Here is a 25,935-nt window from a genome sequence, read left to right as displayed (position 1 = left end):
ACTGGATCGGCTTGAAACCTCCTCCACACTCCGGAACTGGAGTGCACTCAACTGAGGAGACGCGACGCAGACAAAAGAGGAGGAGCTGCCGACCGCACCCTCTTCGCCTCCCCGCCTCCTTTGTTCCTTCCTAAGCCTTTATTGGCTGATGGTCCGCGGACCCGCGACCTTTTTTGATATTCTATTGGCTGAGGTCGCTGTCACTCTACAAGCGGCTCATTCGTGATTGGTCAAGGCGCCTCCCGGGTTTGAATCGTCTCCCCGGCTTGGGAGGGTTCTGCCAAAGTGCCACGTTGGGCCGGGCAGCGGGCTTGAGGAGCCGGCTCCCGGCGCCACCCGGGGCGCGCTCGCTAGGGCGCGGGCCGTTGGGCGGCGCGGGACGGCGGCGGGAGCTGCAGCGGGACCGGCGCGTCCCGCCCGAGGGTGGCTCTGGCTGAGGGTGGCGGGGTCGGGGGAGAGCCCGGGGCAGCGGCCGAAACGGCAGGGCGGCGGCAAAGCCCGCTGCCCCCGGACGTCCCCGGCGACATGCTGGCAGATAACCTTGTGGAGGAGTTCGAGATAGAGGATGAGCCCTGGTATGACCACCGGGACCTCCAGCAAGGTGAGGGCGAGGTCGCTGGGAGGTTGGGGGTGGGAATCCGGGGGTGGCAGGTGTGGAAAGTGCTAGAAAGTTCCTTAGGCTGGAGGTTTGGGATGCGCGGCCAGGGGCTTCTCGCGCTCACCTGGCAACGGATCCGCCCATCCCGACCTCAGAGAATAAGCGCGCGCGGCCCACGGCCCTGCGGATGCGCCACCCTGGCTGATGCTTGGCGCTTTAAGAAAGCGCTTGCGGAGGATGAGCGGATCCATCCCCTTAGTGGACTTCTGAGGTGGGCAGGGGTGAACCAGCTTGACTTGCTCTAGAAGTGAGCTGCTGACCTGGCTCCGGGTCGTGCTGCCCTGCCCGCCCCACTTCGCCTTTCATGGTCCGCAGACTCTGCAAGCCGCTGCAGGTGGTGGGGGGGCAGTACTGCTGTGCGGTACCCGCGCCATCACTCTGTGGGAATAATTTTTTGTTATCCCGTTTTCCAGAAAGCAGAAGCTAAAAGATTTAAGTGGATTCCCCAAAGCCGAATATGGGAGCGAGTATTTTTGATGCCACACACACTTGAAATGAGGAGTCTGTAGACACTTCAGATCTTAGCATCCCAATTTATAACCTACCCAGTGTTAAACTCTGTGTGTGTGTTTTAATTTATTACTTAGCCATCATTCATCAGAGGCTAGATGAAATTATTTGAGGGCAGCTCTATCATGTCCTTATCTTTGCATTCGGATTTTCAATGAAAAATAATCCTTCCTTGGACATCTCCAGAGACAATGTCAAGAGTGTCCCCAGTCTGAATCCAGTGGCCCATTTTCTTCCACATTCATAGTAGGATTTTGTGTTTGAGGACACCGATAAACCCTTAACACCCTGCTAGACTCCTTTAATTCCCCCAATAGCACCAGGTGCTGCAATAGTTACCTCAGGCTGAAGTGGATATTGTCGGGGAGACTAGGTATTCACTGTAGACTCCAGAGTAGACATTCTTAACCACCATACAGAGGGGTCCTCGGGAATCCTTTCAAGCATCCTGCTTGTGCTATTCTGTGTAATTATTCCCACTCCAAACTTTTCGTGAAAATTAATATCTTTTTGAGTTGGCTGTTAAACACCAGTGAATCTGACAGGGGCGGTGGGGGACGGGGGTAGTTTTGAGCTTGAATGACCCGTACTTAGAAAGTAGAAAAGGAAAACAGGTAGCTTTTTGGAGAGGTGGTAATTTGCTTTTTTTTTTTTAAAGTTTCTGTCTGTCTTGATTTCTTAATGTGCAAATGACCTAAGCCCAAACAGATCCTGTACTACTATAATTGAAGCTGCCTAGCAGCTACAGTGCCAGTTCGCTGTCACATTTCTCTGTGTCCAGAAGACAAGTTTGTTAGACATTTAGCCTACTTCACACTGGTCCCGTAAGGATTGATGACCTGCTTTGATACTTGAGGACTGAAGCAACCACGGTGAGATTGCAACATTTTATTATATGAAAGCAGTTCCTATAACCCAAGCAAGAGATTCTTCTTTACCATATTAAAGAAGAATGCAAAACCTTCAAGAACAGACCGGTCTCCCATATCTAACATCATATATAACACATCATAATAGAAACTTAATTTAGTATTTGTTGGCCTGAACTGAAGCTGTCACACAACAGCTCTCCAGTGCCCTGGTCCACCCATCAGCCAAATCCCCCTCCACAGGAGGTTATCAGGAACAGACAGTTGTAGTATCTCAGTCTACTGAGTGGTAAACAAAATATGTTTGGGGCTGTTTGTGGAATTCTTAACTTCTGATCTAGATGAAGGTGTCACAAGTCTGAACAAACCCTAACCTCTGGGCTAATTTACTACTGATTTGCATTTGGGGTTTCTTGTGTACTTTCCAAAGGTTTTTACATCTGTTATCACAGTGGACTTTGCCATGGCTTCCGTATCATAAACATATAAAGTACAAATGGAAGATATGAAATCCTGTTAGCTCATTAATATGCCCCTGAAAGAATGACGGCTGCTCATTTGAGCATCTGTTCCCCCAATTTTGCTGCCTTATATGTTAAACAGTTTTGCGTATATGGTGTGCTGGGATTGAGGCCAGGGCCTCAATGCATGGTAGGTAAGCAGTGTACCACAGAGCCAGCTTAGATCTACCTTTGAACAGAGTTTACAATTGTTTCTCAAGAGCATACTGTTTTTTCTAACCTAGGTATTAATGTAGGCAGTGACACCACTTGCTGTAGCCAGCTATTAGAGAGGAAGGGCTCTCACTCTGTGTGCTGTTCATGAATCTACTCACCAGAGACATCTGGAGATGCTAGTAAATGTACACCCTTGGCATTTGCTGCTAAGTAGTTTGGGAACAGCTCTTTCTCTGTGCAGATTAAGGAACTCTAGTCGTTTATCATGTGTTCTGCATGACCTTTATTAACTTATGTAGTAGATTCATATTGGATACATGGCCTAAAATGCTTTACAAAAATATTTACAATAGGCTGGGCCCTCCCACACCAGTCACTAATTAAGGAAAAAACCCTACAGGCTTATGTACAATCCAATCTTGTGGAGTTATTTCTCAATTTTGTCTCTCTCTCTCTGATGATAGTACTATACTGTGTGTCATATTGACACGCAACCAGCCAGAGTGTATGTGGAAGTCAGAGGAAGACTTGTGGGAGTCCCTTCTCTTGTTTCTCCGTGTGGGTCCTCGCAGCTGAGCTCAGGTTATCAGGCTTAATGGCCAGTGCTCTTACCCACTGAACCATCTCACCAGTTCTTATTTACTTTCTGAGATCAGGTCTTGGTGTGTAACTCAGGCAACCTCAAACTCAAAGCAAACTCCCTGCCTCAGTCAGCTGAATGATGAGATTGCTGTGCTTGGTTTTTCTTCAGTATATTAATTATTGTGTGTTGGAAGCAAGTTGCATGCCTCGTAACCTGTGGAGGTCATAGAACAACTTCGTGGAGGCAGATCTCTACCACCTTTACATAGTTCCCAGGATCAAACGCTGATCCCTGGGCTTGGAAGGCAAATGCCTTTCTTTGTCCTTTTAGCAACATTTTATTTTCATTTTTTTTTATTTTCCTTTATATGTATGTTTGTGTGTATGTATGTATGTATAGTAGAAGATGATGTCTGATCCTCTGGAACTGGAGTTGTAGGCAAGTAATCCACCATATAGATGCTGGGAACTGAACCTAGGTCCTCTGCAAGAGCAGCAAGTGCACTTAACCTCTGAGCCATCTCTCCAGCCTAGGCCTGCTTCATAAAACAACTTACCAAAAAAGGAAAAAGAAAAGAAAATCCAGCTGAACATAGTGGCAGGTATGATGGCGCACACCTTTCCAGGTGAATCTGAATTCAAGGCCGGCCTGGTCTACATAGCAAGCTCTAGGCTAGCCAAGGCTATATAATGAGAACATGTCTTTAAAAATTTTTTTTCTCTAAAGCATTACGAATATTACATTTTTTTATCTAGTACTAGCTGCCACTATTTAAATAGGCAACTGTGTTAAACTTTGTTAGGTCCTTCCTTTCTAGTCAGAATAACAAAAACATTCTTACCTCAGTCAACTCTGGTCTTCTATTCATTTTTTTTTTTTTTTTTTTGCTTCTTTTCTCCGGAGCTGGGGACCGAACCCAGGGCCTTGCGCTTCCTAGGCAAGCGCTCTACCACTGAGCTAAATCCCCAACCCCTCCTATTCATATCTTGTTACATGTAAAGCTGCGCAGAGGCCAGAGATGCTTTGGTGAGGAGACTTTTGTTAGAGAACTGAGTTGGCACACTAAGAATACTGCCAGTAATCTCTGGGCACAGTCTTTTCTGGGACAGCAGGAGCCTTCTGTATAGGTGATGATGGCACTTGCTTTGAAAAGTGCCCCCAAGAACAAGGTGGAAAGGCTTCAAAGACTGGCTTTCCTGTAAACCAACTGCCAGTGCAGTTGTCACTGGTGGAGCTTTGCAAGCTTTAGAACAAGGGCTTGGGTTGCAGGTGTATAGATCACCAAATGAAGTCGCAGTTTAAAGGAATGCTGAAATTCCTTTCCAAGATGAGTAGGTCTTTCTAAATTTCAGAATGAGCTCATTCCTGAATTTCTAATGTGTACTTAATTGCTGAATCATTGTTTAGAGGATCATTAAAACTGACACTATTGGGGTTTTGTATGTTTGTGTTGAGGTTTCGTGTGCATGCGCTCAATTATAGTAATGTCGGCAGCAGACATTGTGTAGGAGTGTCACCAGGTGACACATTTGACTTTGTAATGGGAAAAGCTTTCAGCCTTCGTGTTACTGAATTACTGCTGCAGATACAACTAATAGAATAACATCCTCAGCTTTTTTATTTGTCCCAAGTTTAAGAAACAAGTAAAATAAAAGGACTGTAATAAGTTCTGAAAGAAAGCTCTTAAAAAGAAAGTAGCAGTCAGCTACTATCGCCCCAGTGCACGACTGAGAGACTATTACTTAAAGCTAACAGCCTGCGCTGAAACTAGAGCATGATGGGGCTCAGGATGCGTTCAGTGGTCGAGCCCTTGCTTTTGTGTGTGAGGTCCCTAGCATTAAAGAAAACACTTTACATGCCAAGACTGGTTAATAAAAAGAGTATCAGACATATAGATCACTGATACATTTAAGTCTATGATATTTATAGTGACTGCCTAAGCCAGGCCAGTTCAGTAGGATTTAGAAAAGACAATGGAAATCTTTATTGTAATAGATAAACAGGTGTGCAAAGCTCTGGAAGTGTAAGATTTCCTTTCCTTTTGTGCGTTAATTAAAAAGTAAAATTAAAGGACATTCAGCATTCTCCTGTTCCCTCCACCAATTACTTAGAAACGCTTCTCGGGCTTCCTGCCAGCTTTTGGCTCTTTTTGGTTATGGAGGCCAGATGCTACACAACAGGAAATGATGTGTTTTAAAGACTGGAGGGTGTCTTTACACCAACAGATGAAGTCATGCCCTATTATACAGTGTGACCTCATGGATGTATTCTTGTAGTTACGCTTTGACTTGCTAGAGTTCTAAACATTCCATGAAATATTCAAGAGACTGAAGCTTCAGGTTACGACTGAGCCTGGGGCAGACTCTGTTTAACTGCAACCTAGGACTGAGATGAAGATGGGTCTCAAATTTTTATTTGTTGTTGGCTAATGGGAAGCGGAGAGGGAGGGGAAGGGAGGGAGGGAGGGGGAGAGAGAGAGAGAGAGAGAGAGAGAGAGAGAGAGAGAGAGAGAGAGAGAGACTCTACCTCTACAGTAGCAGGAAACATGCTACCGTCTGTTGTAACTGGCATAAGCAGTTTATAACTGAATGGAAGTGAGGAACTCAGGTCTTGGTTCTGAAGACGTTTCAGCTCAAAAGTTTTTGTAGATTCAATTGGCTTAGTTTGGTTTTATTTTTTTGAAATTAGTGAGAAATGACCTTTATTTTGTGAGAATTGTTTTTTATTTATATTTTCCATTATGTGTGTTCATTGCATATGGTACTGTGTTGTGTACAAACATTCTCATGAGAAAACAGTGCATGATGAGACTGTTCCCTTTTATCTGCCATCCACCCTTTAGTCCTCCCTTGCCCTATTGGTCCCTTTTGCTCCCTAGACAGTTTTGCTTACTACCATGTGGCTGGCATGCATGCATGCATACATACATACATACATACATACATACATACATACATGACTATCTGTGTGGCTTCGAACTCGTGGCAATCCTCCTGTTTCTGCCTACAAAGTGCTGGGATTATAGGTGTCAGTCCTTCACCATGTTCGTTTATAATTCTTTTTGGTTCAGTGAAAAAAAGCTAGTAATTTGGCTGGGTGGAGATGTTCTTTCATTGGATGAGCCAGCCAGAAACACCCGAATGTCTGAACTCTTCATTTCTCCGCACCGTCACTCACAAGTGACTAAAGCCCTAGCTAGACTAGAGAGCGTTATAATCTCCCCCTTAAAGTGGACATACTTCTCTTCAGCCTTGGTACTATGCAGACATGGGTTTGAGCATTTAGTTCAGTGGTTAAGTGCTTGCTTAAAATGTAACAGAACCCAGGGTTTGAGCCCCAGCATTGAAGAAGGGAGAAAAACAATCTACTTTGAAGTCTGGCATGGCAGGAGGGGGGGGGCATGTTTGTAATTCCAGCTCTGATGATGTGAGGCAGAAAGATTGAATTTAAGACAGCCTGAGTTATGTAATGAGACTCTGTATGAAGGGATAAGGGGGAGGTGGTTAGGGAGGTTACTTTAGAGCACTTGTCTTATGTGGGCAAGGCTCTAGTGATGGAAGAAGAAAACACTGCAGATGTAGGTGATGAAGAGTCCTGGGACATGAGTTAGAACCTTTAGTTTCTATGTGTATTGGTTGAGTACTTTAATAGTTTTGTCCTTCTGGTTGTCTCATCTGAAAAAGCTAGGTTTTATATCCATGAAAACATACCAAGATTAATCTCTCTCTTTTTTATTGCCTTTCTATATTGAGGGTATTTATTATGATGACTTATTGTAGTCCAACTCCCCAACAATGGTCAGCTATGAATGGGAAGTCCAAAGAGTCTAGTAGCTGCTCAGTCCCACAAAGCTGGTTGTTTCAGCTGCTCTTCTGTAGAAGTAGCTTCCAAGAGATGTGCTGGCAAGTAAATGGCGAAGGAGAGAGAATCTTTCTGCTTCCAACGTCCTTATGTAGGTCTCCAGCAGAAGGTGTGGCCCAGATTAAAGGTGTGTACTACCAGATTGACCTTGAACTCAGAGATCTCCATAGGTTTAAAGACGTACTCTCTTGCCTGGGCCTATCCTTTCCATAGCCACAATGCCTCAAAATCTCCAGGTCAGAAACTTGTGTCTTCCAGCCTCAAGATCTGGATCACATGTGAGCTCTCCAATTCTAGATTGTAGCTCATTCCACATATAGTCAAGTTGACAACCAGAAATATCCATTACAGATGGGTATGACAGACTTCAACATAATCTGTCACCTCAGAAATGGTAGAGAAAATAAATAAATCTCAGGAGATCCTTGGCTCAGCAATCTAGCTGGATTTATTAATTTCAGGTTCAGTGATTGATACTGTCATTCAAAGGTGTCTATAAAATGGAAATAAGTCAAGCTTCTTTTGGTGCACAACTTTGATTTTAGCACACAGCAGGCAGAGGCACACAGATCCCCAAGTCTTCGAAGTGACTTCCAGAACAGTCAGGGATACTCAGAGAAAACCTCTAATAACTATTTACCCTTCTGTGAAAGATGCAACCGTCCTCCAGTGTGCCACATTGTCTCGTGGCTTCTTTGTGTCTGTGACTTATATAGCATGGTTATCCTGTACATTTTATTTAATATCCACTTATAAGTTACTACATACTGTGTATGGCCTTTTGGGTCTGGGTTACTTCACTCAGGATGATATTTTCTAGTTCTACCCATTTGCCCACAAAATTCATAATGTCCTTGTTTTTAATAGCTGAGTAGTATACTGTGAGACTGGTAAAGGCACCCTGGTTCCTGGTTGAGCTAAGCCTCCAAGCCCCAAGATTAATGTCTCTTAAATGCTTTCAGTTATTGGTAAAAAGTTTTAGCTTGTGAATACAAGATGGAATTGATTGACCTCTTTACTGGCCTATATGTAATAACAGTAATAGATATTTTTAATATTATTAAAATTTTAAGAGAACACATTTAGTAATTATCAATACAGTTTCATTTTTGAATAGTGATAAATTTTTAAGGTGACTATGCTGGATGTGTGGTACACATAGTTTAACCTCGGCTGCTTGGCAGGATGAACAAGAAGGTTTTCAATTAGAAATCAGCCTGGTCAACAGTGGGACCTTCATTTCAAGAGAGAACATTGTTAAGTTTCTTCTCAGGCCCTTAGCCCAGTAGTCTCAGGGTTTTGGCCACTTTTGTAGAGAGAATATTTACATACTGTGTGGAAGCATCACCTGTCAATAAAAGCCTATGGCCAATGAGCTGAGGCAGTATCAGTAGGTGGAACATGCAGGAGAGAGAGCACTCTAGGAAAGTCAGACATGGAGGTTCGCCCCTAATGCTGAGGAGAGGTAACCATGTAGTGGGACTTAGATAGAATAAATGGGCAATTAACTTATGAGCTAGTCGGGGAACAAGCCAAAGCTTTAGGCCGGTATTCATAGTTAAGAAGTCTCAGAGTGGTAATTTCGGGGAAAAGGGCTGGTGGACAGGCCCACAGTGACACACTTTAGCAGTGTAAGGTATAGGTTCTAGGTCATGGAATGGATCTTAAAACTATTAGTAATAATATAAAAAGTGGTTGGCTCCCATAACATTGTGCTCATATTTATTGCACCAGAATATCTTGCAAGCAAGTCACTGTTGTAAGTCACAGGGTTTGTAGCCAGGTAATTAATGTCCAAAGTACCTTCCAGCGCCACAGGGTCATTGGGGTAGAGCTTCTAGTCAGGTACCAGCTCTACTAGGGTTCAATAATGAAACTCTTTTAAGTGTTACCTTCACCAGTAGTGCCTTAGCATTAGGTTGTGGAAAGCAACCAATAGGTTGTGATGTTTGGGGGCTTCCAGGGAACCGTTTGGTCAATTACTCAACAAGATTCAACCCAAGCTTGGCACTGGGGGTTTTACTTGGTGGCATGTCTAGTTGGGGCATTGTTTCTCCTATTATTTGGTGACTCCATATATGTCCCTCCCTCCCCCCACTCTGTGTGTGTGTGTGTGCGTGTGCGTGCGTGCGTGCGTGCGTGCGTGTGTGTGTGTGTGTGTGTGTGTTTAAGCTTCTATAGTAGATTTTCACATGGATTTCCAAATGGCCTTTAGTGTTCATTGTTTCTCCTCGTATCTCCTCCTTTTGCTCCTCTCCAATCCTGGGGAGGATCTGGGAAGAGTTGGGGGAAGGTAAACACATAATCAAGATACACAAGAAAAGTATGTGGACACTGATGGACAGCAGGTTTGTTGCTTCATTCTCCCTCCTCCTTTTTTGGTGAGGGAAAACCAGCACAATGATAATTATGTTGTTGGATGGGTATTACTATATTTCGTGATACATATTTGTATTCCAGTAGTTGAAGTAATTTACCATCACATAGAATACAATTTAAAATGTCTCTGGGGCTGGTGAGATGGCTCAGTGGTTAAGAGCACTGACTGCTCTTCCAGAGGTCCTGAGTTCAAATCCCAGCAACCACATGGTGGCTCACAACCATCTGTAATGGGATCAGATGCCCTCTTTTGGTGTGTCTGAAGACAGCTACAGTGTACTCATATAAAAATTAAAAAAAAAAAAAATATGTAAAATGTCTCTGCCGTGGCTTGTAACATCTTACACGATTGCTCTTTGGCTGCTTCTCCCATTTCAACTCACTCCACTCCCTTTTCTTGCTTTCTTCCTACTGGCTGTTTGCCAGGTTATAGAATATGATAAGTAATTTCCTGGCTCTTCCATGATGACTTCCCATCTTTCAAGCCATAGCTAAAATTAGATTCCTCCTTGCATAATTTAACCTTTTGCCCCTATATTCAGTATCAAATTAATCAATAAATCCTTTCAGCTTTTACTTTGTAGTCATGTTGAAGTTTGTTCCTTTTCTCCATCGCCAGTATCTGCATCGCCAGTATCTGAGCCACCATCCTTTTTCTCACTCCTGCTTACAGTGTCCTCTCACGGTGCTCTATCTTGGTCTCATTCCGTGTGTCTCATTTGTGTGGCAGTCAGAATCAACCTGCCAAGCCTCCCTAGTCTCTCCACCTACTTTGAATAAAAAGCAGTGCTTGATCTCTTGTTTAGTCCTACCCAAGCTGGCCTGCCTTGGAGTCCCTCTGATTTACTCTCCATGTCCTACTCTGCTTCAATATGGCCTCCTTAATAGCTTCACTCAGATTCCTCCCAGGGACTTTTTACTTGCCTTGCCTCTGCCTGGTATTCTGTTCCCTCAGATGTATACTTCCTCAGTTTCTTCACATCCTTATTATAGCATGACCTGTGGTTTAGCCTCTCTCATCCAAACTCCCCCATACACCTTCCTTGCTTTACATGATCTCAAGTACCTGGTGCTCTCTGTTTTATATGCTATTGTGCGCTTTCTCCCATAGGCTGTAAGCAATAAAACCTGAACTACTTATATTCCCCAATATCGTAATCTGATCTTGCTGAATATATACGTATCCATGTGTGTGTGCGTGTGAATACAGTTGTCAAAGAATTGTCAAAGCACCATTTGGATGGCGATGGTGCTATCACGTTTGAAGACTTAGTGTTTATGTGCTCTGTAGCTTCCCCTAGTAACTTAGGAAAGTCAACAAAGTAGGAGCTTCACCCAGTCTGCTCTTGTAGCCAGAGTTTGTACCAACAAACATCTTTAAACCAATTGCAGCTTAGCTTGGAAAGACTGTTCTGTATTATTACTTTTGATATTTATAATATGATATTAACGGAACAGTTGTTTCTCAAAACAAGACAGTTAAGTTTAGAGACCTTTACAATCGCTGTCTGGGAGCTAGGAAGATGGCTCAGCAGTTAAGAGCATGTACTGTGTCTTAGTCAGGGTTTGTATTTCCACACATACACAAAATCATGACCAAGAAGCAAGTTGGGGAGGAAAGGGTTTATTCAGCTTACACTTCCATGTAGCTGTTCATCACCAAAGGAAGTCAGGACTAGAACACATGCAGGTCAGGAAGCAGGAGCTGATGCAGAGGCCATGGAGGGATGTTACTTACGACTTGCTTCCCCTGGTTTGCTCAGTTTGCTTTCTTATAGAACCCAAGACCACCAGCCCAGGGATGGCACCACCCACAATGGGCTAGGTCCTCCCCCCTTGATCACTAATTGAGAAAATGGCTTATAGCTGGATCTCATGGAGGCATTTATTTCCTCAAGGGAGGCTCCTCCTCTGTGATAACTCCAGCTGTGTCAAAAGCAACCAGTACATACTGTTCTTTCAGAGAGCCAAAGTTCAGTTTCCAGCACCCACATGAGGCAGCCTACAACTACCTGTAATTCAAACTCTGGCTCTGTGGGCCTCTGCACTCATTTATACATACCTACACAGACAGACAAACACACAACTAAAAATAAACATTTAAAATCACTGTTCTAGAAAATGTTAGGTCTGGGTCATGACCTTTCAGCCTAGAGGTCATGACATTTCCCACTATATATCATAGAGCTGACCCATAAAATGCACTACAGAGATAATTGTTTCAATGACCTGTGTCACCATAATTGCTGGGCTTTCCTCCCCCGTAAAGGCATTCCCCCTATACATCCCCCTTATTGCCCCTCCCCCATATTCCCCTGCACTGGGGATCCAACCTTGACAGGACCAAGGACTTCCCCTTCCTCTGGTGCCCCAACAAGGCTATTCTCTGGTACATATAATTGCTGGGATTTTTAAAGTAAAAGCTTTGTGCTCTGGCAACCCCAGAGCTCAGCCACCTATCTTCAATACACCACTAAAGAGACAGATGATAGTGGAAAACAAAAGATTTATTCAACATGGCTATACTGAGAATAGGAACAAATATGAGGGGCCTGATGACTGTACCTCCATGTCCATTTAAGGACTTGCTAACATGAGATGTAGGTGACTAGAGGACAGGAGGTTTATATAACTAAGCAGTGCCGGTCAAGGTGTGGTCCTACCTACGTTGTTTCAGTTCTGGTCTGTCCTGTAGGATGGACTGACAAGTTGTCAGTCAGAACTATGTGGAACACAGTCTTTCCTTTCCCCTGGTAGGGGATTCCGAGGGAGATTTTAATTATTTGGGGGACAGGGCATAGGTGTCTCTTGAGATTATCTATCCTGTCAGGGTTTTTTTTATATATATATATATATTATTACTAAGTTTCTATTCCTCGGATTGTAATATAACAAAACCTGTCTTCTTCACACATATGCCTAAGAAGTCAATTGACAAATAAGCTTTAAAATAGAGAAGCCAAATGTGGTGGCTCATACTTGGAATCCTAGCATGTAGGAAGCTGAGGGAGAATTGCTATGACTTCCCAGGACAGCCAGGGCAGAGGGGAGGGGGTGGAATAAAATAGAATCCTGGCCCCATGTTTAAGGAGGAAGCATGAAGCAAAACTGTATTGCTGCTTTGCTTAAAAGCTGTGATAGGTCTGGGTGGTAGTGGTACATGCCTTTAATCCCAGCATTCAGAGGATAGAGACAGGCAGATCTCTCTTGAGTTCAAGGCCAGCCTGGTCTGCAGAGTAAGTTTCAGGACAGTCAGGACTCACAGAAAACCCCTGTCTTGAAAAAACAAAACAAAAAAGATATGATAGGAATTGAGGTGGGGAGAGACAGACTTGTGAAACAAGTATCTTCACCACTGGTGTACTTCTTCATTTCTTGCATTAATATTTGGTTGCCTTGAGAATCTAGGTATAGGGGGTTAGAGGGAGAGCTCAGTCATTAAGAGTATGTCCTGCTTTTCTGGAGGACCTGGATTAGGTTCTTGGCACCCACATCAGTAGCTCACAGCTACATGTAACTCCAGTTCCATAGGATCCAATGCATGTGTCTGACCTTCAGTACATGTACTCTCATAGACATACACACACACACACACACACACACACACACACACACACACACACACACCTCTTCAAAGAAAAAAAGTGAAGAGAGTCCAGACAACAAACTTTGCTTTGACAGTTGTGTTCACAGTAGCTTGCTAGAAATTTTGGAGTCTGCTCAGAGGCCCGTGTCTTTGGCTCAGAGAATTCCTCTCAAAAGCAGAACGTCAGGATTTGAATAATGGTATTACCAAATGATGATCTTAGAACTGTAAGACTGAATGGTCATTCCTGAAATAATGCCCACATCTCTGTCAAGTAGGCTGCTGTCATTCATGTCTGACAGGGTGCATGAGAGACTACTTCACCTGCTAGGAGGCCCCAGGTCAACTGAATTTTAAGTAAGACTCCGATTTCTTTTAGGGCATTCTGTGTTCTATTGATCTGACTTGCATGTGCTGGGACTTGCTTCATTTATTTTAAGAACTGGGTTATATAAAATGTTGAAGTAAGCGCACTGAATTTGCTGTTTGTTGTTTATTGTGCTAGATCTCCAACTTGCTGCAGAACTCGGAAAGACGCTACTGGATCGGAACACAGAGTTGGAGGATTCTCTTCAGCAGATGTACACAACCAATCAGGAGCAGTTACAGGAAATTGAGGTAATTTACTCATCGAGAGGTACATTCTCTGTGATGTGTTGCTCTCTGCTCTTGTCATGGACTGCTAAATAGCATTGAGAAATAGTATTCAGCTTCCGAGTAGTCTGTTTTGAGAAATTGAACCACCAAAGATACTTTAAAGAAAGTTTTCCTAGTATGTAAGTCTGCTCTGATTAAAAAAATAGTTTTCTCTTCAACCTTGGTAAAGTGTACAAGAAGTAAACAATCTAATATATGCCAGTATATAAAGCAAAATGAAGTCATATCTAGTTTTTTAACTTTTTTTTCTTTTAAAAATGAGTTATGCAACATGGAAGGTATTCAGAAAAGCATGAACATGCAGAACAGCACACATACAAAGATTTGTGCATACCCCGATTCTCAGGGGAGAGAACTGCCCACACTGTTAACATTCCCTGCATACTCTCCTTTGGTGGCACCCGCTCCCTCCAACTAAACACCATTCCAAATTTAGAGTTAGGTAAGGAGGTTTGTTGTGACGCAGTGTTTGATCTTATAGTTTGTTAAACTTACCTGGGCCTAAACTTAAAGAATTAGTAAAATTCTTGTTATTTATTTGCTTATTTATTTGAGACAGGAAGTATTGTTCTGCAATCCAGGTTGGTTTCAGTCCCTCCTGCCTTCAGTCCCTCCTTCACTTTTGTGAAGTAAACATACCAGTGCAGCCAACACTCAGATAAGTAATGAAAACGTTATCAGCCAATCACTTACCACCCCAGTAACCCACACCCCACCCAGACACCCTGGGTTAGCCTGTTCGAATGTCATGTGAGTGCAATGACTTGTGCAAATTTTCTTGGGTTTCATTTGCTGCTGTGGATTGTGAGTGCTAAATGCACACACTGTCCCTGAGTTACGACTCCCCACACCTCTAATCTTCAACACCCAAGCAGAGGCAGGTGGACCTGTGAGTTTGAGACCAGCCTGATCCACAGAAGTGAGTTCAGGACATCCAGGATAACATAGAAAAACCCTGTCTTGAAAGTTTAGAGAGAGAGAAAGAAAAACAATTATGATTGAGAACCGAAAGGTTAGCACTTACTCTATCCCCCAGAGAGATCTAAATGAATTCAAAACATTATGGAACAAACTAGTGAGTGGGGAATGAGGGATACTGGTCAACTGGTAAGAACAATAGGAGGAAGTCTCTAAACTCACTGTGAAGAACATGGGGGGCGGGGGTATTGAGACAGGGTCTCACCATGTAGCCCTGGCTATCCTAGAACTCATCTGTAGACCATGCTGGCTCAAATTTGCAGAGATCTGTCTGCCTCCCAAGTGCTAAGACTAAAGGTGTGTGCCATGATGTACAGCTTCCAAAGACTGATCCTAATAATACAAGTATTCTTCCGAAGGCGTTAGTGCATTTCAAACAGTCATCATGAAAATGATCAGTGGTTTTGTTAAGTATTGTTTTTGATGTTTAAAAATGGCTATCAAGGTGACTTTCCTTGGAACTGGAGTGGGAGGAGAAAACTAACTGCTGCAGGTTGTCCTCTGACTCCGTATGTGTGCCACGGCATGCACACACCCCAGATGATCCGTAAATGAAAATTTAGAACACTTCTGTTGTCTGTTTTAAAGTACACTGAGCCAGGAGTGGTAGAGCATGGCTTTACTCCCTCCACTTGGGAGGGAGGCCAACCTGGTCCGCATGGTGGGTGCCACCAGGTCAGCTAGGACGACGTAGTTGAGATTTTGTCACAAAAATAAAGACATTGCTTAAGTTTTAGTATGATTTGGAAGATATTATGTGTGAATATTTTTTTATGTATTATATGTGTGCCTTGTGCCCATGGGAACCAGAAGAGAGCATCAGATTCTATGGAACTGGGGTTATAGACAATTGTGAGACAACATGTTGGGTACTGGGGTTGAAGTCTGGTCCTCTGGAGTAACAACAAATGCTCTGAGCTGCTGAGCCTTCTCTCAGGCCCTCACATTTTTTAAAAAAGTTGAATAAGCTATTGAAAGTATTGGTTTTACTGGCTACAGAAAGGCCTGTAGCTTGTCTGAGTACTGATTTGAAGACCCAATTTTTATGTTACATTTATTATTCACCTTAATTTCAGAGTCAGCCTGAATAAGGCCTTGTTTCAGCACACACCACACACATGCACCCCTACCCCTGGATGCCTGTGGAGGTCAGAGGATAACTTGTAGAGTCTCCTCCTCCTATTCGGGTTCTAGGGATCAAACAGGTTCTCAGGCTTGGTGGCCAGTGGCCGCCCTGCACATGTAAGTTCTTAAAAAGTACAGAGAAAAGTAGCTCTTGGTTGCTTGTTTGTTTTCAGGTCCTGGATGGGAGAGAGAGGCTATGGGGGATAATGGGATTTGACCTGATCTTTCCTGCAGCCATGTGTTCTTGTTACTATGTTGCTTTGACACTTTCACTGTCCCAACAGAAGTTATACTTACCTATAAAGGTTCTACTTCACAGCATCCCATTTTGCAAGAATTCATTCCTTCGGGGCTGGGGATTTAGCTCAGTGGTAGAGCGCTTGCCTAGGAAGCGCAAGGCCCTGGGTTCGGTCCCCAGCTCCGAAAAAAAGAACCAAAAAAAAAAAAAAAAGCATTCATTCCTTCTTGGGAACAGAGGGGTGGGGGGAAAAGAGTGTGTGTGCGCGCACACACGTGCACATGCACATATGCCAGCACCGAAGACTGATGTGAAGTATTTTTCCCTATTGCTTTCCAAAAAGTCTCTCACTTAACCTGGAGCTTACAATTTAGGTAAGCCCAGGGAATCTTTTGTCTTTCCCCCCAGGACTGGGATTACAGGTGGACACTGCCATGCCAGCTTTTTTTTTTTTTTTTAACTTAATATGTATATTTTATGTATAATTTATTGTTTTAAGACAGGGTCTTAATATGGAGTTCTGATTCTCTGGGACTCACTATGTAGACCAGGCTGGCCTCAAACTCACAGAGATTGAACTGCCTCTAACTTCTGACACAAAGCCCAGCTGTGTACGAGTGTTTACCCGCATGTATGTAAATGCACTGCAAGCCTGTTTGGTGCTAGAGAGCAGTTTAAAGGCTCTGAGCACTTAACTCTACCTCTGGAGACTTGTAGCTGTGCGGAGGGAGTAGTAATGGCCTGTATATTCAGAGACTTAGGCGTAGGTCCTTGATTATATTTGCAAATAGCCATGTAAGTCACCTCAGGTCTGTCTGCTTCACTGTGGAGCGGTGACAAATGTTAGCATTGTGTTGGTACAGGGTGTTCTGGAGGGATGACGAGATCATGGGAATGGTATGTTTTGGACTTGTGTGATTATCACATCATTATAGATTTTTCAAAATATTTGTAGTGGAAGAGTCTTAATTAAAAAAAAAAGTGTTGATTTAGTTGGCCGTAGATCTTAAAAACTTGGCAAGCGAGGGCCGGGGAAAAGGCTCAGTTGGTAAAGTGGTTGCCGTGAAAACATGAAACCACGAGTTTGGATCCCCTGCACCCACCCACAAAGCAGCCAAGTATGATGGCATGTGTCTGTAATACAGTGGCAGCAGGGACAGGTGGATCCCAACAACCAGTATCTGTGGGTGAACTCAGGTTCAGAGAGAGACCCTGTCCCAAAAACTAAAAGCAGACATCTAGGATCAGCCTCTGTCCTCCACACACACATACACACCAAAGCCCTCTCGGTATGCTTTTAGTATGTGATCTTTATTTTCATAGTCCTCCTTTCCAACCCTGTGTGTCCTATGGTAAATATATTGCTGTAATTGGGGGAAATATACTTTTCATCATTTATTAGGAATTATTTTTCACTGTTACTGAATGTTATTTTTGCACTAAATTTAAAAGACTTGGCTGTGGTCCTTGATTAAAGGATGGTACTCACACTGCTGGGAAACCAGATTTCCATTTTTGTTCTGTTTTTTTGAAACAGGATCTCTTTATATAGCCATGGCTGGCCTGGGACTCCCTAGGTAGACCAGGCTGACCTCACCCACAGAGATCCGCTTGTCTTGTCTCCCCAGGGTTGGGGTTAAAGCTGTGTGCCATTGTGCCCGGGTCCTTTTCTTTTGAAGGATGAGTTGTAGGGTCTGCACTCAGGTGCTCATGTCTGCAGGCCAGCACTTTACCAGCTAAACCTGATGTTCTTGTCACAGGTTGGCATTTTTGTCTACTTTGCTGCCAATCCCACATCCCCCATCCTGCATTGGTGGTTTTGGTTTTGGTTTTTGGTTTTTGGGTTTTTTTTTTTTTTCTTGTATCCTTTTTCCCTTATTCAGTATATCAATGGTGTCCCAGGTTCTGAATTGAGAAAATGAGTCTATGTATGAACTTTGAGACAAATGGTGGAAAAGATAACCTTTTTCCATCTATCAAAGTGAAGGAAAAAAATAATAATTTAGAGCCCAAGCTCTAAATGAGGGCAGTGCTGAGTATACAAGAGTAAGTCCTCTGACAAATGCATTTTGTGTGTAGGAATGAGGACAGACCATCTAGGTCCCTGCAGTAAACTTGCATATGTACTTCGAAGCCAGTAGTTTTTCTTGAAGTTGTTGACCAGGTGACACCCCCTGTGACTGATTATTGAAGACTGAATGGCTTTTCTGATTAATTTTGGCTTAATTTAATTAAACTAAACTGCCACCATGTGGAAAAACAAGTTCCTTGGCATTCTTGGATTATCCTTAAAGCCAAGTCCTCTCGGGCTAAGATATCACAAGTTCTTCAATGGCTTCATTGTGTTTTTATCACAGGTTTTTATATCATGAATAAGAGGCACTTTCCGTAGGTGTTTTAGCGGCCAATTTGCATGTTGACTTATTTCCTGTGTGTTGGCCATAAGCCTAAGGTGACAGTTTTTTTTAAAGAGACTTAATTTGGGGACCCATGCAGTGTGTGGTGTGCATTATAAGTATCTCTCCTTCAGGTTTCTGAGTGTCACATTGGGGCCATGGGAATAGGGAGTCTAAGTGGGAATTAGTGGTTAGTAGGCTTTTCTCAGGAGGTCTGTAGCCAAACCCATCACAGAAGCTTTCAAAACTCAACCTTTCTTGACATTTGTACTCTGCATAGTGTGGTGCTGAACATAGCTGCTGTGAACAGAGGTCTTGAAATAGATATTTAGCTAATCCCTACTAAATATGTGAGAAGTGGGCTGTATAGAGAACAGTAACCATTCCTTCCCAGAAAGTGACAGTCAAGAATTGAGGTGATTGTTCTGTTGTCTTGAGAGGAATGGGGGCAGTGCTGAGTAGACAAGAGTAAGTCCTCTGACAAATGGATTTTGTGTGTAGGAATGAGGACAGACCATCTAGGTCCCTGCAGTTGTCTTTCAGGTGAATCTTAGCAGTGCATAGACAAAGTTTAAAAACTAATTCTAGATAAAGATGACAGTAGTTGCCGCTTCCTGAACACGTTCATCATTTGTCAGACACCAGACTAGACTCTGTATCTTACCCGTCATGTAAATAAATGCATATGTGAGAGGCCAGTTTAACTGAGTAAGACGTGCATTTTTATATGTATACATCAGAGATACTCAAGTGAGTGGTTCTCTTAAGAGGAAGGCAGCTTTGGAGTTTATTTTACACACTGTGATTGATATTCCTGGTTGTCAACTTGGCTACATCTGGAATGAATGACAATCCAGAAATGGAGGCCACACCTGTGGTCCAGAACTTGAGGCTGGAAGAAGACACAGGCTTTTGATCCTGTAAGTGTTGGATGACGCATGCTTTTGACTTGGATCTTAAGGCCTAGTATCCATGGAAGTCTTAGGCTCAGGCAAGGTGGTACATGCCTTTAATCCCAGGAGACAGAGACAAGCAGATCTCTGAGTTTAAGGCCAGCCTGAGACAGAGCAAGTTCCAACTGAAGAAAAGCTTAGATCTGGGTTAGTGGTACACGCCTTTAATCTGAGCCATACATCTTCAGCACTGGAAAAATCCAACCCAAAAGCTTTACTGGTTTTTATCTACTTGTCGTCCAGGAAGATACCACACTTAGAAAATGGAAGTCCTTTTCCTCCCATCTAATCCCTGCTCCAAGAATATACTGTTCTGCATTATGGCGTATGCGTTAGGCAGGGCTCTCTAGAGTCACAGTAGTTATGGAATATCTCTCTATATAAGGGAATTTATTGTAATGACTTAGTCTGTAGTCCAACTAGCCCAACAGTGGGCAGCTGTGAATGGGAAGTCTTCGTAAGGGAGTGGGAGGCTTACTTACATAAGGGCGATGGGAAAAGAAGGAAAGGTTCGCTCTTTTTTGCCTGCTTACACTTACCTGCCAATACATGTGTCAGAACCTAACTCTACAGAAAACCAGCTGAAACACCCAGCCTTGTGGGACTGAGCAACTTGTAGACTCTTAGACTTCGCAGTTAGCTCCGTTTGTTTGAAAGAAGACTGTGAACTCCTGTGCAAGTGTTGCATACCTGTAGTCTCAGCACTAGGAAGCTGAGTCAGGAGGGCCAAAGGTCGGAGCCAGCGCTGCTGGGATGTAGAACAGACATTTTCTCAAAAACAGAGGGCACTTGGCTCTGATGGTACTTGAAGAGCTGTGTTCAAGGAGTGTTTGTAAGGTCTAGTCTGCTACCATATGCTTGTATTTCAACACCTCCCCTCACCCCCGTTGTGTCCTGAGGAGTGGGAGTGTTGTGTTTGGAGTGGATGCTCCGCTTTAGTGTGTCCCGGTGACCTAGCTGTGGAGTTAAGAGGCGCTTATTCCCTCATCCTCCATCTTCAGAAAGCAGTCTTAGCGGGACCAAAATAAATACCTGCTAAGTCTCGAGAGCAAGGACAGTAGCGGTAGCATCCCTGTAGAGTAGGAATAACAAGATTTTCACATGTTAAGTATTTGGTAAAATTAATGTATTTTTCACTAGTTTTTGTCTGAATGCCTCATTCAGGAAAAAAAGGGTTGATTTTTGTTTTTCAAGCAAAAAAAAAAAAAGCCATCAAAATCCTCTACTTTAAGCTTTTCCTTCTTTTTTCCTTTTGGTTAAACTTTTTTTAACCTTTTTTAAACAGATTTATTATTTTTATTGTATGAATGTTTTGCCTGAATGTGTGTATATGCACTTAAGTGTGTGCCTGATGCCTGCGGAAGTTAGAAGGACCAGGTGCCCTGGAGCTGGCGCTAAGACAGGTGGTAAACTGTTGAACGGATGCTGCCAGTGAGCCCTCATGTTCTCTGTAAGAACAAGTGCTCAACCACTGAACCGTCTCTCCAGTCTCTGTTAAAATATTGTGTTTAAATTTTTGTCATGTTTTTCCAAGTTTTCTTGAGAGATTATCATATTTCATTTTGGGTTTTCCTTCTGAATGTCGAGCATATAGTTTGTAAAATTAGTCTAGCCTCATGGAACGTAAGAGTTTTGGAAAGCATTAAATTAATAGAGCTAAGCACATCAAGAATAGCTTATGCTGTTTTTATTATTAAAACAGGTAGTTTTGTTGGGGTTTAGCATTCTCTTTTCCATTAAGTAAGCTGATGACACTGGTAGAGTAAAAAAAATTCACATTTGGTCTTTGTCCCTGAATCGTGGCTTAAAAAGTCTTGTAAAACCATTATTGTCCAGAGTATGAGGGATGGCCCACATTATTAGCTAGCCAGGAGAAGTGTGGGCAGATAGCAATCAACTTTAATTGCCGAAGCCTTTGACAGAACTCTAAAACAAGGCTATGGGAGCTTCTGGACTAGCAAACATCACCATGCCAGGAGGGTGCTGAGCCTGCAGGTGGAGGCCCTAAGCCCTCACCTGGCATTAGTTGGTGTTGGAGAACCAGAGAATTGGTGTTAAGCATGCAGGTTATCTTATCTGTTTGTGTTACCTGATCTCACTCCTCTTTTATAGTACCTGACCAAGCAGGTGGAGCTTCTACGGCAAATGAATGAGCAGCATGCAAAAGTTTATGAGCAGTTAGATGTTACAGCAAGAGAACTGGAAGAAACCAACCAGAAGCTAGTTGCTGAGAGCAAGGCCTCACAGCAGAAAATCCTGAGGTAAATTTCTAACTCTTACAGGGGCAGTCTACAAAGGAATTAGTATAATTCGAAGTACAATGTGCCTATAGAAGGTTTGGGCAGTCTAGGATACGGGGTTTTTCTGGAGAAGGAAGATTAACTGTAAGTTCTTTCCAATTAAGAAAGCCAAGTTTGAGTGGCTCACACCTAATCCCCTTCATTGGTTTTGATCTTAATTTAATTTGACAAGCAGTGACTGGCTTCTGTTTTATTCACAGCTTGACAGAAACAATTGAATGCCTGCAAACCAACATTGATCACCTCCAGAGCCAAGTGGAGGAGCTGAAGTCTAACCAAGGAAGAGGGAGGCAGAAGGCATGTGACCAGGAGAGACCAGCACCAAGCTTCTCCTGTCTGAAAGAGCTGTACGACCTCCGCCAGTAAGAGCCTGCCTTGCTGTGGATTTGCAGACTGGGACCAGCCATGTCATGACACGTTCTAGATCACAGTAGATGGAAAGCTTCATTTCCAGGATCGCCCCTCAGCTGCTAAACCACCAGTGGTTTAGACAGAGCTGCTGACCAGAAACCTATCAGGGAGCGTTTCTGGGTGTCAGTAATTTTATGAAAACAGTTTTTATTTTTTTTTTTCATTTTAATTTGTTAAATATTAGTTTAAAATTAGTAATACTTCCATTGTAGTACAGATTTGGGAGTTGTATTTCACTTTAGAATGAAAGAAAAAATGGAACCTAGAAGCTAGATTTGGTAGCTCAAATTCCAGCACTCAGGAAGCAGAGGCAGGCTCTGTGAGTTCTAGTCCAAAACATAGCAAGTTCTAGGACAGTTAGGACTATACAGAGATCTTGTCTCAAAAGACAAAAGGAGTATTTTCACCTAAAGAAATAAGTAATATATAGTGTTGACTTTGAGTCTTTAATAATGCTTACTAAACACCTATTATACTGCAGTTGATATCCAGAATTGATGGCCAAAATGGACATGCTCTGTGTCCCCCAAGCCCTTCATTTTAATGGAGAGCTCGATGCTCCATAACCAAGACACAGATAGGTGCGAGCTGCCCCAGACTGAATAGGACAGAGGCCAGTTTGTACGTCTCACACTTTGCTTTTTCTCACATTACTTATGGCGATTTGGGGCTTTTGAGATAAGGTCTCATTCAGCCCAGCTGGCCTCAAACTCCTGATGTCCCAAGTGCTGCTGAGATTACATGTGTGCATCCAGCACTGGCCATGTTCTCCAAGGGCAAACACTAACTCTCCTCAGGTCAGAATTTCTAGGTGTGAACCTAAAGCTGCCCCGGTGGTTCTGATGTGGATCTGAGGTTAAGGTCCAAACATTGGTTTCCTCAACCTTGGTTTCACATTATGGAAAACATTTTAAACTCCATAGGTCCCGGCAGAAGACCAACAGTGTCCAAACCAATGGTGTGAGCGCTAGGTTTTAAGATCACCACCCAGCTGATAGTGACCTCCAACTAGTGACGAGAATCTCTGCCCACCATATTTCCCAGTAAGCAGCTGTATTCTGCTGGTCTTGGAGTGGGTGTTCTATACTACTTTTAATATTAGGGGGAAAAAAGTCACAAAAACTGTATTTGTTTGCTTTCAAGAATTTGCCAGCCTTGGGGCTGGGGATTTAGCTCAGTGGTAGAGCGCTTACCTAGGAAGCGCAAGGCCCTGGGTTCGGTCCCCAACTCCGAAAAAAAGAACCAAAAAAAAAAAAGAATTTGCCAGCCTTATGTAGCGTCATATACCCACTGCTTGTAGAATGGAATGGGCTAAAAATTGATGTCGTGGTTCTTAAAGACTTAGTTGAAAAGCAGCCTCCTTCGCAGTGCCAGTTGACCTTTCTGTATTTCCATGTTTCCTCAGACACTTTGTATATGACCACGTGTTTGCTGAGAAGATCACTTCCTTGCAGAGCCAGCAAAGCCCTGATGAGGAAGAAAACGAGCACCTGAAAAAGGCAGTGACGATGTTGCAGGCCCAGCTGAGTCTAGAGAGGAAGAAGCGAGTGAGCGTGGAGGCAGAGTATAAAGTGGTGCTGAAGGAGAACAGCGAGCTGGAGCAGCAGCTGAGTGCCACAGATGCCTACCGAGCCCGGGCACAGGAGTTGGAGGCAGAGGTGGCCGAGATGCGGCAGATGCTGCAGGCAGAGCATCCTTTTGTGAATGGCGTTGAGAAGCTGGTACCCGACTCCCTGTTTGTTCCTTTCAAGGAGCCCAGCCAGAGTCTGCTGGAGGAAATGTTCCTGGCTGCTCCAGAAGCACATAGAAAACCACTCAAACGCAGCAGCAGTGAGACGGTGCTCAGCAGCCTGGCGGGGGATGACATCGTGAAGGACCATGAGGACACTTGCATCAGGAGAGCGAAGGCTGTGAAGCAGAGGGGCATCTCCCTTCTGCATGAAGTGGACACTCAGTACAGCGCCCTGAAAGTGAAGTATGAAGAGCTCCTGAGGAAGTGCCAGCAGGAGCAGGACTCACTGTCACACAAGGCTGTGCAGACCTCCAGACTACTGACGAGGGACCTGACAGGGCTGGTCCCGCAGTCTGAGGCCGGGGCCAGTGGCTGGGAACCCACCCCTGTAAGCCCAGAGCCCATCAGTTCCCCCACCACTACACCTCCAGAATACAAAGCACTATTTAAGGAGATATTTAGTTGCATCAAGAAAACAAAGCAGGAAATAGATGAACAGAGAACAAAATACCCCTCCCTCTCCCCTTACTCGTAATGAGACCTCCAGTTGTAACCGCCTGTTCTCTCTCACCCAATGCCCCTTCAGACTCATAAGCGCAGTCTCCAGAGCTTGATGTTGCCGATGACACTTGCCTCGTTGCTTTGCTTAGTTGGCAAAAGCAGGAAAAGAGGTGACTGATAATGTTGAGTCCGAGGTCCTAGGAAATCTCGATAGACTGGCCTCTGGATGGAACATTGATTAAACTGATTTCCAGGAGAAGCCCCAGGACTAGCAGAGGGAGATCCATGTACTTGGGAGTAGGCTAAAGTACTTAACAGTGTAGGGTAAAGGGCAGGATTGGAACAAAACTAAGGCTGCTGCTGTTGCTTTCATATTCAGCTTCTCAAACTACTTGGAACCCCAAGAACTGCCTAACTAAAATACTTCTCACAAACACTGTCGTTCAGAAGAGCGTTGAGAAAGCAAGACTTATCTGAAGTAGATGACATTAACAAGCTCCTTAGGCCCCTGAAGTTTTATTGCATCTGCTAGCACTTGAATGATGACTGACAGATCCTAATGTAGCCAAATTCAAGTTAATACCAATTGAAATGGCAAATTTTGGTTTAATCAATGCCTGTTTGTATCTGCCCAGCATTCAGTTGTTTTACTCAAAGCTAGGCATGTAATAGTAATTCTGTTTTCAGGTGGAAACAGCAGTCTCTTGGGTGTGATCCGCACTGGCCACTTGGCAGCCACGAGCTGCTCCTCCCTAGTTCTTAACCATTCCAGACCTTCAGAATTCCCGTCTCCTTCATACACAGTATTGATGTTCTGACTGTGGAAACAATCTTCCTCTCACTTGCACACTTTTAATTTAAAAATATTTAAGAGAACCGTGGTTCTGATGTATATATTTTTCTAAAGGCTAAATAAAGCTATCTATGAATGTGAACAATGGATCTACTGTCTGTCGTTTTTCGTTTACAGCTGAAACCAGCTGGCTTTCCCCAGTATTTCTCAAGGGAATTGGAAGTGATTTCTCCTTGGTTTTTGTTTTTTTTTCTTTTTTTCTTTTTTTCGGAGCTGGGGACCGAACCCAGGGCCTTGCGCTTGTTAGGCAAGCGCTCTACCACTGAGCTAAATCCCCAACCCCTTGTTTTTGTTTTTAAGCAAGAAATCCTTGGGATTGTATAACTTAACACAAACTCTACCTATGTTGCTAAATATTATGATTAAAAACATTTTCCACAATTATTTTCACTATTTCAGAAGTGTCTGGCTTAGTTCTAAATTCATTGCACTTAACTAGTTGATTGTTAAAGCTTCTGATCATGGGTAAAATAACTTTTCAGTGTTTCACTATTGGGCTAAGACAATGGTTCAGTTGAGTAAGGTGCTTGTACAAGCACTAAGACCTGAGCATTCCACAGCACTCATGTGAAAGATAGGAGCATGGTGGGCATGTACATGCAACCTCACCACTGTGGAGGCAAACACCAGCAGATCCCAAGGTCTCACTGGCCTTAGCCAATCCATAA

At 43.5% G+C, this 25,935-nt stretch overlaps 1 protein-coding gene across 1 annotated transcript; it reads left to right on the top strand.

Moving 5' to 3' along the window:
- Nucleotides 1–447: 447 nt before the first annotated feature.
- On the top strand, nt 448–25,356 carry Cdr2 (cerebellar degeneration-related protein 2). Its single transcript, NM_001025682.1, has 5 exons — nt 448–601; nt 13,629–13,741; nt 21,583–21,731; nt 21,971–22,132; nt 23,587–25,356. The coding sequence occupies exons 1-5, from the start codon at nt 526–528 to the stop codon at nt 24,446–24,448; spliced, it is 1,362 nt and encodes a 453-aa protein (NP_001020853.1). The 5' UTR covers nt 448–525; the 3' UTR covers nt 24,449–25,356.
- The last annotated feature ends 579 nt before the right edge of the window (nt 25,357–25,935 follow it).

The sequence above is a fragment of the Rattus norvegicus genome, chromosome 1 (genome assembly GCF_036323735.1).
Source record: "Rattus norvegicus strain BN/NHsdMcwi chromosome 1, GRCr8, whole genome shotgun sequence".
Lineage (NCBI taxonomy): Eukaryota > Metazoa > Chordata > Mammalia > Rodentia > Muridae > Rattus > Rattus norvegicus.
The sequence above is the reverse complement of the archived record's forward strand: the minus strand, read 5'-3'. Positions and strand labels throughout refer to the sequence as shown.

Bases quoted from the DNA above. Each gene is read 5' to 3' on its own strand.
- Cdr2 (NM_001025682.1), top strand. From the start codon at position 526: ATGCTGGCAGATAACCTTGTGGAGGAGTTCGAGATAGAGGATGAGCCC. The intron at 602-13,628 runs GTGAGGGCGAGG...TTATTGTGCTAG, and splicing joins CCACCGGGACCTCCAGCAAG to ATCTCCAACTTGCTGCAGAA. The intron at 13,742-21,582 runs GTAATTTACTCA...CCTCTTTTATAG, and splicing joins AGCAGTTACAGGAAATTGAG to TACCTGACCAAGCAGGTGGA.